The 14,586-nt window shown below is 40.4% G+C and overlaps 1 protein-coding gene across 5 annotated transcripts in view; it reads right to left on the bottom strand.

Annotated features, from left to right (window-relative positions):
- DACH2 (dachshund family transcription factor 2) overlaps nt 1-14,586 on the bottom strand; it is a 446,138-nt gene that overhangs the window by 145,678 nt on the left and 285,874 nt on the right. For all 5 annotated transcript variants that reach the window (XM_056538671.1, XM_056538672.1, XM_056538674.1 and 2 more), the window contains exon 3: nt 7,988-8,119. In XM_056538671.1, coding sequence (XP_056394646.1) covers nt 7,988-8,119 — 132 coding nt within the window. The remainder of the gene's footprint in view (nt 1-7,987; nt 8,120-14,586) is intronic.

The raw sequence follows: 14,586 nt of genomic DNA, 5'->3' as shown, positions 1-14,586 counted from the left end.
TCAATTGTGAATATAGGGTAAATCACTTTCTCCTCATGGAAATATTTCCCTATAAAAACACATTCTGAATAAAAAAAATGCATAAAAACGGCATGTAGTGTGAACTGACCTTAACCCACTTATGGAGTCTCAGCAGTTTAGGCTTCTGGTTGCTGTGGTCTAGCCAGTTATGAGGTTGGGCTTATTAGATATAGTGCAGTGATTAGACTACATCCCCTCCCTCTGCAAAACCAGAGGATTCTTAGGAAATGTAGGCAGCATGAGAACACGCATCAAAACTGCACATAATGTGAACTGACCACAACGCCCTTATGAGTCGAATCAGTTTACTTGGGTAATGTCCAGTACCAGCAGCCTAATTAGATAATCACGTGCAGTGAACAGACTCCATCCCTTCTTTCTGCAAAGCTAAAGGATTTATGGGAAATGTAGGCAGCATTAGGAAATCATTTTAGTGATGGAATTGCAACCATAATGGCTGAAAACCCCCTGCCTGCCACATCAGCTAAAACAGGTAAGTGCAAGGCATACACAAGAACCTCCACATAATTCTCTATTAATAGTTTATTCTGCACTATATATAAAAATTAAAGTCCTGGAGTGTTTCCTTTTACTAAATGTTAAGAATATCACAACCTGGCTAACACCTTAAAGGGGTACATCTGCCGTGTGACGACCGTGGGGCCGGAGTATTATGACGTCACGACTCCGCCCCCGTGTGACGTCGCGCCCCGCCCCCGCTATGCAAGTCTATGGGAGGGGGCGTGACTGCCGTCACGCCCCCTCCCATAGACTTGCATAGCGGGGACGGGGCGCGACGTCATACGGGGGCGGAGTCATGACGTCACAAAACTCCGGCCCCGCGGTCGTCACACAGCAGATTCTGAGCTGGAAGCGCGGCGTGCAGCTCACCAAGGTGGGTGTTGAATGCAAGATTGCAGGTGTCCCCAGCGGCGGAACCCCCGCGGTCAGACATCTTATCCCCTATCCTTTGGATAGGGGATAAGATGTCTTAGGGCCGGAGTACCCCTTTAAAGAGTTTCACTTTTCTCAAGCGTTTTTGGCTGATGAACTTTTGTTCTTCTCGTCTTTAAAGAGTAAAAAATAAAACACAGCACAACAACAAAGCAATAAGAATTACATAATAAAGGGAGGAAAAATTGTCATCTCATCTCCTTCACTTCTCGGGAACAGAGATTGACGGCGACAAATCCCACAAATAAGCGGCTGATCCGGCCAATGGTACGGGAGCAATGTGACTGATGGGGGGGGGGGGGGAACGCGGCGCTGGCTCGCAGACACGCGGGTGATTGAGATCAGATATAAAATGTAAATGAGCTCATTGCCGATCCCTTAATTGTAATGATGCGAAGAGCGAAGCGAAGAATTTACGTCTCCCGTTTCCTCTAAAAAGCAATCAGTGGTAAAGACGACTTGGGTGATTTATCTGAACGTGGGATGGGAAATTTCTCCATACGTTACCCGCCCACGACAGACGCAAGATGGATGGACCGACGGCGGCAAAATGATTCACGGCAAAGCCCCAATAATCCAAATCCCACTAATCCTCCATAACAGACTCCGTGCCGGATTACCGGGACAATGTGCTGCAATTCTGCTCCCGCAAAGTTTGCAGCGGAATTCAAACTGCATTGCGGCAGAATTTTTTTTTTTTTGTGCTCAAAACACAGAATTCTGCAGAAATTCAAAGACCCCTCGATTCAATTGAATGGGATTCCGCTGCAATTCTGCAAAATGGTCTTTAAAATTTGTGGAATTTAGAAATTCAAAAATCGTCTGTGTGAATAAGACAGCAGAATCCAAGTAAACAGAATGGGCATAAAATTTTACAGAATTTCCAACAGAATTATTTTAGCAAAATTCCTCAGAATATTTCCATCACAAATTCAAATGCCCCATTGATTCCAATGGTTTTCCTGCCAAAATTCCTCAAAATTTAAAAGACGGCTCTTAAAATTTTGCGGAATTTAGAAATCCTAAATTCGGCTGTGTGAATGAGACAGCAGAATCCCATTGAACATAATGGGCATTAAAGGGTACCTCTCATCAAAAAAAACTTTTGATATATTATAGATTCATGTATGCAGAATAACTTTACAATTGCTTGTTATTAAAAAATATGCTTCTTTCTATTTAATTTTCCCCTTTGAAGAAATGACCACTAGGGGTCTCCCTACCAGTCCTGGCAGCAAGCATTTCAGACTCATGCTGGAGTCCTAAACACTACGAGCTGCCAGTCTGCTTTGTTCACAAAGGAGAACACTCAGAGCTGCCAGCCTGCTTTGTTCACAGCCTGTTTGGCTGTGAACAAAGCAGGCTGGCAGCTCTGAGTGTTTAGGACTCCAGCACGAGTCAGAAATGCTTGCTGACAGGACTGATCGGGAAAAATACAATAGAAAGAAGCATATTTTTCATTAACATGCTATTGGAAAGTTATTCAACATTCATTAATCTAAAATATATCAAAAGTTTATTTGATGAGAGGTACCCTTTAAATGTTTTGATTTAGAGTACTCCTTTAAAGCCAGGTGGTCTTAAAATTTTGCAGAATGTGGAATTTCCGCTGTGGAAATTCAGATAAGTGAATGGGACAGGAAGGGGAAACCCAATGAACATATTGGGCATTACATTTTGGTGGAATTCTTCAGTGGCAATCCGCTGGCAATTCCACCAAAATTTACTGCCCATAGACTTTAAAGGAAATTCAGCCGTCGAAATTCCGTAAAATTCAAAGACTTGTCTATAAATTTTGCAGAATTGCGGACAGAATCCCATTGAGCTCAATGGGGCTTGAATTTTGGCTAATTCTGCGTTTAGAGAGCACAGAATTCTAATGGAATTGTGAATTTGTGTGGAATTGCGGATATTCCGCCGTGTGAACACGGCCTTAGAGCGCTGACACCCACTAAAACAGCGTTTCCTAAACCAGAGTGTCTCCAGCTGTTGCAAAACTACAACTCCCAACATTGTCCCAGGTTGTCCAACTTGCTAACCTGATACAGAAAGTTTGATACAATTGTATCCAAGACTGCAGAATCATTCTACACTGATACATTGTAGCAAACTATCAGGTCTGTATAGCTAAAAGAAAATTATACACCAGTGTTTCCCAACAAAGAGGCCTCCAGCTATTGTAAAACTACAACTCCCAGCATGCCCGGACAGCCAACGGCTGTCCGGGCATGCAGGGAGCTGTAGTTTTGCAACAGCTGGAGGCCCCCTGACTGACCTAAAATCTCTAACAGAAGTCTAGGGAAAGTTGTGGTCACTCTTCCTTGGGGTAAAAACAAATCAACTGGACCATGTTGCGCAAAAGATACAACTGGATAAAATAAGAAGCAACTGTGCAGCGACCGTATTACGGAATGCACCAATTTGCGCCTTCCGATTTTGACAGCTCCAATTGTAATCATCGAGCCATTAATCCCCCGGCAGTTCTGCGCCGCCGCCGTAACCTTTACTGATGGATTACAACGTTGCGAGCGCCGCAGACACGGGCTAATTTCTTAAAACAATAAAACACAGAATTTCTCACTCGGAGCTCAATGGAACGCGAGCGACGAGACATTATTCATGCCTCAAATCTAGATGCGGAGTCATGCTCCAGCCATTATCTGTCGTATTCAGTGAGGGCCCCCGAATGGAGGATTCGCCACCTTTTATTCTGCCGTTGGTTTTATTTCTATCAATTCTATTATTTTCTTTGTTTTCGAATGTTGAGGGAGGAAAAATAAGGAAATAACAAACGCTAAGTATTTAAGTCTTTTTATTTTTTGTTTTCCGCCATCTTCTCGCTCGCGGGAGCCATTCAGCGGGTAACGGATCACATCAAGCGCCGGCCTGAAGCGAATGTCGCGCGTTTATGAGCTGAGTTATTCTCTTGTTTTCTTATCATTCCTTAGAAATAAACACCCGGTAATAGACGGAGTTAAATCTCAGTTAAACGGCTCGGCGGCGTACGAGGAGGAAGCAATATAATACGCCACCACAGTATGAACACAAGCCGAAGCTGCTGCTATATGGGTGAGAGAAGAGGCCCGAAAGAGAGAGAGAGAGAGTGAGTGAGAGAGAGAGAGAGAGAGTGTGTCCACAAAGGGGCGGAGCAGTTATCTAAAGGCCACACCCTCAATAATGTAAGCCTGTATACTATGGCTCAGTATATGGAAGTCTGAATTCCGTTGTGGGCTTACTTGCAAGAACAGATACAATGTGTCACAGCTAATAACAGAAAAAAAAGATTCAGCAAAAAACGTAGTGTGCAACAATAAATAAAAATTCCAAATCGGTCTCGCTAAGGGACGGTGATGTCTTTCTCGCCTTACAGTAGCCTCCCCTTTATCCAGAAGCATCTAAATATTCACAAACCTCCTCAGCCATTAAAAAAAAAATCCATCTAAAGTAATATTGAAAAGTAGAAAGGCAGATTAAGCTTTTCTCTAAGCTGAGCTAAAAGATGCAGCTTCTCTCTCTCTGAGATGCAGCTAAAGCCTGCAGTACTACAGTAACTTCTCTGTCTTTCTTTGAGCTGAGATGCAGCTTCTCTCTCTCTGAGATGCAGCTAAAGCCTGCAGTACTACAGTAACTTCTCTGTCTTTCTTTGAGCTGAGATGCAGCTTCTCTCTCTCTGAGATGCAGCTAAAGCCTGCAGTACTACAGTAAATTCTCTGTCTGTCTTTGAGCTAAGATGCAGCTTCTCTCTCTCTCAGCAGAAATGCAGCTTCTCTCTCTAGCTTTCTCTGAGCCTGAGATGCCCTTGTAGCTTCTCTCTCTTTCTTTGAGCTGAAATGCAGATTCTCTCTCTCTCTCTCTCGAAGCTAAGATGCATCTTCTTTCCCTTTAGCCAAGATGGCGTTTCTCGATCTAAGCTTAGAAGTAGCTTCTCTCTCTTTCTTTCTCTCTCCAAGATTAGATGCAGCTTCACATTTTTCTGAGCCCAAGCTGCACCTGCAGTTTCTCTTTCTCTGAGCCTGAGATGTACCTTCAGCTTCTCTGCCTTCTCTCTCTCTTTCTCGCTGAATCTGAGATGCACCTGCAGTTTCACTGTCTTTTCAAGCCTGAGATGTACCTGCAGCTTCTCTCTTTCTCAGAGCCGGAAATGCACCTGCAGCTTCACTCTCTCTAAGCCTGAGATGCACCTGCAGCTTCTTTCTCTCTCTCTCTGAGCCTTAGATGCACCTGCAGCCTCACACTCTTTCTGAGCCTGAAATGCACCTGCAGCTTCACTCTTTCTAAGTGTCAGATGCACCTGCAGCTTCATGCTCGCTCTCTGACCTGATATGCACCTGCAGCTTCTTTCTCTCTGAGCCTAAGATGTACCTGCGGCTTATCTCTCTCTATGAGCCTGAGATGCACCTGCAGTTTCTCTCTCTTTGAGCCTGAGAGGCATCTGCAGCTTCTCTCTCTCTCTCTGAGCCCAAGATACATCTTCAGCTTCACTCTCACTAAGCCAAGATGCGACTTCTTGTTCTAATCTAAGATGCAGCTTCTCTCTTTCTCTGAGCCCAAGCTGCACCTGCAACTTCTCTCTCTTTCTCTCTCTCAGCCGAGATGCAGCTTCACTTTCCCTCTGAGCCTGGGACACACCTGCCCCCTCTCTCTGAGCCCTAAATGTACCTGCAATTTCAGTTTCTCTCTGAGCCAAAGATGCACCTGCAGCTTCTCTCTCCCTAAGCCCAGGATGCAGCTGGTATAGGAAAATGCAGAACTGTAAAATCAATCACTTTTACTGCATACTTTTAATAGCTCAGCAGGTTACTACACTGCACACTCAAAAGGCAACAGTTGTTTTGCATCTCTTATGTTTCGAGTCTGCAGCCGCAGGTTCTCTCTCTATGAGCCCCTGTGACTGTATGCTGTGAGAGGGGGGAGGGAGCAGCAATGGAGGGGCGGGGGGAGACATCTCATTGGCTTAGGGCACCGCACAACTGTGAAAGTGCCCGCCCACTCAAGGAAAGAAAATGTGCAGTTATTTAAGCAGCAGAAACAAGAAAATTACTCCAAATCTGCACTTAACACGTAGGAAGGAAGAGGAGATTTTTCCTGCTGTAGTGATTGGTGCGTTCCCTTAGAGGGAATACCCCTTTAAGCTTTGACATTTCAGCTTCCTGCTATTACAACAATACTATAGTCCTTGATGTTTTTTTTTTCTCAAATCCTAGTCCATTAACCCATTGATTCCCAACAAGTGTGCCTCCAGCTGTTGCAAAACTACAACACCCAGCATAACCGTACAGACAACGGCTGTCCGGGCAAGCTGGGAGTTGTAGTTTTCCAGCAGCTGGAGGCACCCTGATTTGGAAACACTGCATTAACCTTTTGAATAATTACATATTTTTGAAAAAAAAACACACACAAAGCAATGTTCTCATTTAAGAACAGATGCAGAGTCTCACACGCAGCGCCGGCCTCTGCTATATCTCGCCTGAGGCTTCTGTAAGGTAAAGAGCTGGTAAATGCAGGATTTCATGCAGAAAGCGAGGCGGTCTCCATAGGGCCCAGGGCCTCAGCTGGAAGCTTCTGCGCGTAATAGAGCAATTGTCTCATAAAGCGGGAAACGCCATGTCGGTTACAGGTCCATATTTCTGGAACAAAACAAAGGTCACCTTGTCACTGCGTAATTGAGGCGAAAGTGACAATTGAAGGACGACGCCAAGACAAGAGGATGTGGGGAGTAAAAACACCTGTAGTCAGGGCCTTATATACCTTATAAACAGGTACGGCCATCACCCAATGACCAGCGATGTCACTACAGGATACAGCCCCTATTTCTGATGTCTAACAATAGAGCTAACGTTGAAGGGGAGTAGGGACCCTCCAAACATACCGGCCAATTTGCAATTGTCAACTATACATCTGAGATGTGGCTCTAATGTCCTGAGCAAGAAAGAAGATCCAGCGCACAAAAAGTAATAAAAGAAGTGAACAAATCTAAAAGCATGACTGACGCATTTCGGACAGAATGTCCTTAGTCATAGTCATTATACCAGTATGCTATATGACTAAGGCCATTCTGTCCGAAACCCGTCAGTTGTGCTTTTACATCTGTTCGGTGAGCTGAGGAAATTTCTCTGTTTCTAATGACCTGAACCTTCCACATAACCAAATACATACCAATATCTACGTTATGGATCCATTTACAACAAAGAATTTCCACCCTGAAATATTTCGGGAGGAGATTTCAACAAAATGAATCTGCACTATGATAGTGCAGACATGCGTCGTCACCGTTGACGGTAGTGCAGTCCACCTGTAATTCCGCTAAAAGAATGAACATGTTGATCCTTTCGGTGGAGCTTTTACTGCAAAAATTCAGTCAAGGAAATTCTGCTGTATGCACAGTGCAGCAGAGTCCCATTGAAAACAAAGCAAGGATGCTGCAGGGGAATTTGGCCCTACAGGATCTATATTCACAGTGATATCAATTTAGCAGATTGTAACTAACAGCAGTGAGAAATATTAGGATTCTCACCTACTGAAGCTATGTCCACAAGGTGGAATTTTCGCGCAGAATTCCGCTGGGAAATTCTGCTTGGAAATTCTGCAAAATGCATATTCGACTCATTGAATGGGAATTTCACTGTCCCAATTATTCGGTAGAATTTCCGCAGTGTTCTGGATTCTGCAAAAACATTAAACATGTCTTTAAATTTTGTAGAATCCCATCGAGGTCAATGGGGCTTTGAATTCAAGAAGAATTCTGTGTTTTGAGCACAAAGAAAGCTGAAATTCCACTCAAATTGGGCAGAATAGCAGAATTTATGCAGTGTGAAAATAACCTAAATAAGAATAAAAATCTCCACTCACAGACAGCAAGAAGAAATCCCGAAAAAGGCGAGGACTTAAATCACAAGTTTGATAGAAATTATTGGAACTTTGATACAATGATATGAAGAAGAAAATGATTGAATCAGGATCCACAACCAGTAACATTGTAACTTTCGGCGTGACCCATTTTACGCCCACCTACCTGCGTTAGAGTTGAGCTCCTCATTCTCGGACTCTGTCCCGTTCTGACTTCCGTTCCCGTGCATGCTGCTTATAGCCATCAGCTTCATCTTCTGGAGTTTCATGGCTTCAGCCATAGCGGCCGCCGTCAGTCCTGGAGGAAAAAATGAAATCAGGTTTCAGCCTTTGTGGTTAGAGACGAATTCCTGAACTTATTGTATTAAATTGTATCACATTGTATTATATTGTATTGCATTGTATTATATTGTATCACATTGTATTGTATCGCATTGTATTGTATTACATTGTATTATATTGTATCACATTGTATTGTATCGCATTGTATTATATTGTATCACATTGTATTATATTGTATCACATTGTATTGTATTGTATCACATTATATTGTATCACATTGTATTGTATTGTATCGCATTGTATTGTATTACATTGTATTATATTGTATCACATTGTATTGTATCGCATTGTATTGTATTGTATCACATTGTATCACATTGTATTGTATCGCATTGTATTGTATTACATTGTATTATATTGTATCACATTGTATTGTATCGCATTGTATTATATTGTATCACATTGTATTATATTGTATCACATTGTATTGTATTGTATCACATTATATTGTATCACATTGTATTGTATTGTATCGCATTGTATTGTATTACATTGTATTATATTGTATCACATTGTATTGTATCGCATTGTATTGTATTGTATCACATTGTATCACATTGTATTGTATCGCATTGTATTGTATTGTATCACATTGTATTATATTGTATCACATTGTATTGTATCGCATTGTATTATATTGTATCACATTGTATTATATTGTATCACATTGTATTGTATCACATTGTATTGTATCGCATTGTATTATATTGTATCACATTGTATTATATTGTATCACATTGTATTATATTGTATCACATTGTATTGTATCGCATTGTATTATATTGTATCGCATTGTATTATATTGTATCGCATTGTATTATATTGTATCACATTGTATTATATTGTATCACATTGTATTGTATCGCATTGTATTATATTGTATCACATTGTATTATATTGTATCACATTGTATTATATTGTATCACATTGTATTGTATCACATTGTATTGTATCACATTGTATTGTATCGCATCGTATTATATTGTATCACATTGTATTGTATCGCATTGTATTAAATTGTATCACATTGTATTGTATCGCATTGTATTGAATTGTATCGCATTGTATTGTATCGCATTGTATTGAATAGTATCACATTGTATTGTATCACATTGTATTAAATTGTATCATATTGTATTGTATCGCATTGTATTATATTGTATCACATTGTATTGTATTGCATTGTATTAAATTGTATCACATTGTATTGAATCGCATTGTATTAAATTGTATCACATTGTATTGTATCGCATTGTATTATATTGTATCACATTGTATTGTATCGCATTGTATTAAATTGTATCACATTGTATTGTATCACATTGTATTGAATTGTATCGCATTGTATTGTATCGCATTGTATTGAATTGTATCGCATTGTATTGTATCGCATTGTATTGAATTGTATCGCATTGTATTGTATCACATTGTATTAAATTGTATCACATTGTATTGTATCGCATTGTATTATATTGTATCACATTGTATTGTATCGCATTGTATTAAATTGTATCACATTGTATTGAATCGCATTGTATTGAATTGTATCACATTGAATTGTATCGCATTGTATTGTATTGTATCACATTGTATTATATTGTATCGCATTGTATTATATTGTATCGCATTGTATTATATTGCATTGTATTATATTGTATCACATTGTATTATATTGTATCACATTGTATTATATTGTATCACATTGTATTATATTGTATCACATTATATTGTATCGCATTGTATTATATTGTATCACATTATATTGTATCACATTATATTGTATCGCATTGTATTATATTGTATCACATTGTATTGTATCGCATTGTATTAAATTGTATCACATTGTATTAAATCGCATTGCATTAAATTGTATCACATTGTATTGTATTGCATTGTATTATATTGTATCACATTGTATTGTATTGCATTGTATTAAATTGTATCGCATTGTATTGAATTGTATCGCATTGTATTGTATCGCATTGTATTGAATTGTATCACATTGTATTGTATCACATTGTATTAAATTGTATCACATTGTATTGTATCGCATTGTATTATATTGTATCACATTGTATTGTATCGCATTGTATTAAATTGTATCACATTGTATTGAATCGCATTGTATTGAATTGTATCACATTGAATTGTATCGCATTGTATTGTATTGTATCACATTGTATTGTATCACATTGTATTATATTGTATCGCATTGTATTATATTGTATCACATTGTATTATATTGCATTGTATTATATTGTATCACATTGTATTATATTGTATCACATTGTATTATATTGTATCACATTATATTGTATCACATTGTATTATATTGTATCACATTGTTTTGCATTACATTGTATTGTATCACATCTGCAGCAGATATCACGCTTCTGCAGCAGATCTGCCGCAAAAATATGTAAGTGTGAGCGTACTCTAACAGTGGGTTTTAGTCTTGTCCTTGTTTCGTTTTAGTTTTTTTTTTTTTTTTTTTTACGTTTGTTTTTCTCATGACAATCGTTAGAACCAAACAAAAAAAATTGTTGGAACTTTAATTAGGCTTGGTTTTCATTAGTTTTTTCCTGTTTTTCTTTTTTACCTGGACTTTTTTTTTTTTTAACCTGCATTTTTCTCATGACAAGTGACTCAAGTCGATTGTAAAATAGGGGAGAAAATGCCAATGCTAAACCTACACTGTGGTTTTTTTTTCCTCCCATAGACTTCAATGGGAGAGAAACGCCAAGATTTCTTGGGGAAAAAAACAGCCCTAATCTCAACCGCCCAAAACCGCCCCTTGAAATCACACCAAAGTAAAAAAAGAAATAAATAAAAAAAAAACACAAAGTGGGTATGGCGTTTCATAAATCGCTTTTGACTTGCTGCTGATTTGATGCTGCGTTCCATCAATTCATTTCATTGATATTTGCAGTAGATCCCGTAGGTCTGATACGTGTGAACGCGCCCTTAAAGTGATTACAACAAATAAGCGACGTCGCCAGCGAGATGATCTTGATAAAGCATTTAATTTATTACACCGCCATATCACACAGGAAGCTGCGCTGTCAAAATCGCGAACGACTAAATTAACAAAAGGCGAAAAAAACTCATAGCGATCGGATTCTGAAGTTCGCAAATTAATTAAATGTAAACGCAGGAGTCCGTGAACTAACGCTTGTTCCCAGAATTAAGACAAAACCCTTTATTACATTTACAGTCGGCGCCGACATTAACACCGTGTGGGATTAAAGTGACTAAAACGCGTTGTTGCGGCGCTGGAGGGGTCTGCAGGTCTCATACCGGCACTCAGGGTCATCTGATGGGATTCTCATAAAGTCAATAGAGACAACTTCAAAGGAAGGAATAAGATTTTTTAATAGAAGTAATTCTCCCCTTTAAACAGATTTGTAAATTACTTTTAAAAAATCTTATTCTTTCCAGTACTTATTAGCTGCTGAATACTACAGAGGAAGTTCTTTTCTTTTTGGAACACAGAGCTCTCTGCTGACATCATGAGCACAGTGCTCTCTGCTGACATCGCTGTCTATTTTAAGAACTGTCCAGAGTAGGACAAAATCCCCATAGAAACATATGCTGCTCTGGTCAGTTCCTAAAATGAACAGAGAGGTCAGCAGAGAGCTCTATGTTCCAAAAAGAAAAGAATTTCCTCTGTAGTATTCAGCAGCTAAGTAGTACTGGAAGGATTAAGATTTTTTTATAGAAGTCATTTACAAATCTGTTTAACTGTTTAACAAATCAGTTGATTAAAAAAAAAAAAAAAAAAAAGTTTTCCCCGGAGTACCCCTTTAAATGGTGCAGGGCCTGTGATACATATGGGGCTAGTACACAATTATGTGAAACTTCACTTCAGAATCCCACTTTGTATGACCCCCTTCTCTGTGACTTTAGTACAACTTTTTTCACCCGTGTGACTTTTGTGCGACAATTTCAAAGCCAGTTCAATAAGCCAGGTCTGTTCTGATGTACGTTTTTGTGCAATTGAATTCTGTGCGAGAAATCTGCAATTTTTTGTAGATAATCGCGCAGGTCGGCATACCACTTAAAGTCGCACATGATAAATTCCCCTCATTATATTTATTCTGTAGGACCATATTATTAAAACGATACCAAATTTATATAGGTTTTGTTTTACTACTTAAAAAATTCTAACTTTTTGTACAATAAGGTGCTGCCTTCCATGCAATAGACCAGTGTTTTCTGACAGGGTGCCTCCAGCTGTTGGAAATTCTTGCAGAATGATCTCCCACCCAGCAGTCTCTCCACCCATTGAAGCACAGACAGGCTCCCTTTGAACACCTGACTAGTGATGTAATGTCTAGGGCCACACAGCAACCTGGGAAAACCCGAGATGACACTCATTTAAAACTAAATGTAGGAGCAAAAATCACAGATGAATCTCGGACCACCATAAAACACAGGAACAGACACTAAATTATGAACTACACTAACTTTTCAGCCCCCCTAGCATAGTCAAATAAAAAAAATTACCCCTTTAAGGCAGTGTTTTCAAAACACTGGATCTCCAGCTGTTGCAAAACTACATCTCCCAGCATGCCCAGTCAGCCTATGGCTGTCCGTGCATGCTGGGAGATGTAGTTTTGCAACAGCTGGAGGCACCCTAATTGAGAAACACTGCTCTTAGCTCAAGGGACGTGCAATTCTTTAGCCAAGATTCCCTTGAGGTTTCCTCCATAAGGGGTTTTTCTGGGCATGAAAGGAGTTGCAATTTTGTAAACAGCTGGAGGCACACTGTTTGGAAAACACTGGCTTAAGGGGTTAATAACGGACGTCACTCTCAGTCTATGAAGCGGGCACAGATCCAGCGCTCGCTTCATAGACAGAAAGTCGCTCAGGACGTAAAGTACCAGGGAACCAGTACGTACATTTACTTCCAATGTCCTCTAAGGGTTAATAAGGCAATTTGATACATTGTATCAGGTAAGAAGATAAGTATCCACCAAATAACCCAACAACTTGCTGGACCCAAACCAATCATAGACTTTCCTGGAGGTCGATCAGGTCAGACTGATCTCTGTGCATCATCTTGATGCGCATTGAACGCTCTTTGTCTTACCAAGTTTTTATTCTGCGCATTGACTTGCGCCAAAGTTATCATCTAAATCCGTGATATAGTTATGTTGTCTGTTCAGGCTTCGTTAACTTTTCTTGTTATGCAATTCCAGGGGGGCGTGGTTAGCAGAAGCGCAGAATTTATTTTACAGTATAATGAGGCACGCAATTGTAGATATTGTGCAGATTTGCTTATCAGGTGTCTGGGAAAGCTGAGTGACATCCTATGTGGAATTTGTGTTATCTGACTTTTTCCATTATGGAAAGTGATGATTTGATACAACATCACAGATACATTTGTAGGTCAGTGGTCTCCAAGCTGTGTACACCTCCAGCTGTTGAAAAACTACAACTCCCAGCATGCCCGGACAGCCAAAGGCTGTCCGGGCATGCTGGGAGTTGTAGTATTGCAAAAGCCATAGGCCCACAGTTTGGAGACCACTGCTTTAGGATATGCCAACGGCTGTCTGGGCACGCTGGGAGTTGTAGTTTTGCAACATCTTGAGGTCCAAAGTTTTGAGACCGCTACTTTAGGACATGTCAACAGGTGTACGGGCATGCTGGGGAGTTGTAGTTTTTCAACAGCCAAAGGTCCACAGTTTGGAGACCACTGCTTTAGGACATATCAATGGCTGTCTGGGCATGCTGGGAGTTGTAGTTTTGCAATATCTGGAGGTCCCAAGTTTGAGACCACATCTTTAGGACATGTCAACGGGTGTACGGGCATGCTGGGAGTTGTAGTTTTGCATCATCTGAAGGTCCACAACTTGGAGACCACTGTTTTAGGATATGCCAGCAGCTGTCTGGGCATGCTGGGAGTTGTAGTTTTGCAAGATCTGGAGGTTCAAAGTTTTGAGACCGCTACTTTAGGACATGTCAACTGGTGTACGGGCATGCTGGGAGTTGTAGTTTTGCATCATCTGAAGGTCCACAATTTGAAGACCACTACTTTAGGACATGTCAACGGCTGTACGGGCATGCTGGGAGTTGTAGTATTGCAACAGCTGGAGGTACACAGTTGGAAGACCACTGCTTAAGGATATGTCAACGGCTGTCCGGGCATGCTGGGAGTTGTAGTATTGCAACAGCTGTACGTTCAAAGTTTGGAGATCACTGTTTTAGGACATGTCAACAGTTGTCCGGGCATGCTGGGAGTTGTAGTTTTGCAACATCTGGAGCTCCAAACTTTTGAGACCGCTACTTTAGGACATGTCAACAGGTGTACAGGCATGCTGGGAGTTGTAGTTTTTCAACAGCCGAAGGTCCACAGTTTGGAGACCACTGCTTTAGGACATGTCAAAGGCTGTCTGGGCATGCTGGGAATTGTAGTTTTGC

This window comes from Hyla sarda, chromosome 9, assembly GCF_029499605.1.
Source record: "Hyla sarda isolate aHylSar1 chromosome 9, aHylSar1.hap1, whole genome shotgun sequence".
NCBI classification, from domain to species: domain Eukaryota; kingdom Metazoa; phylum Chordata; class Amphibia; order Anura; family Hylidae; genus Hyla; species Hyla sarda.
The sequence above is the reverse complement of the archived record's forward strand: the minus strand, read 5'-3'. Positions and strand labels throughout refer to the sequence as shown.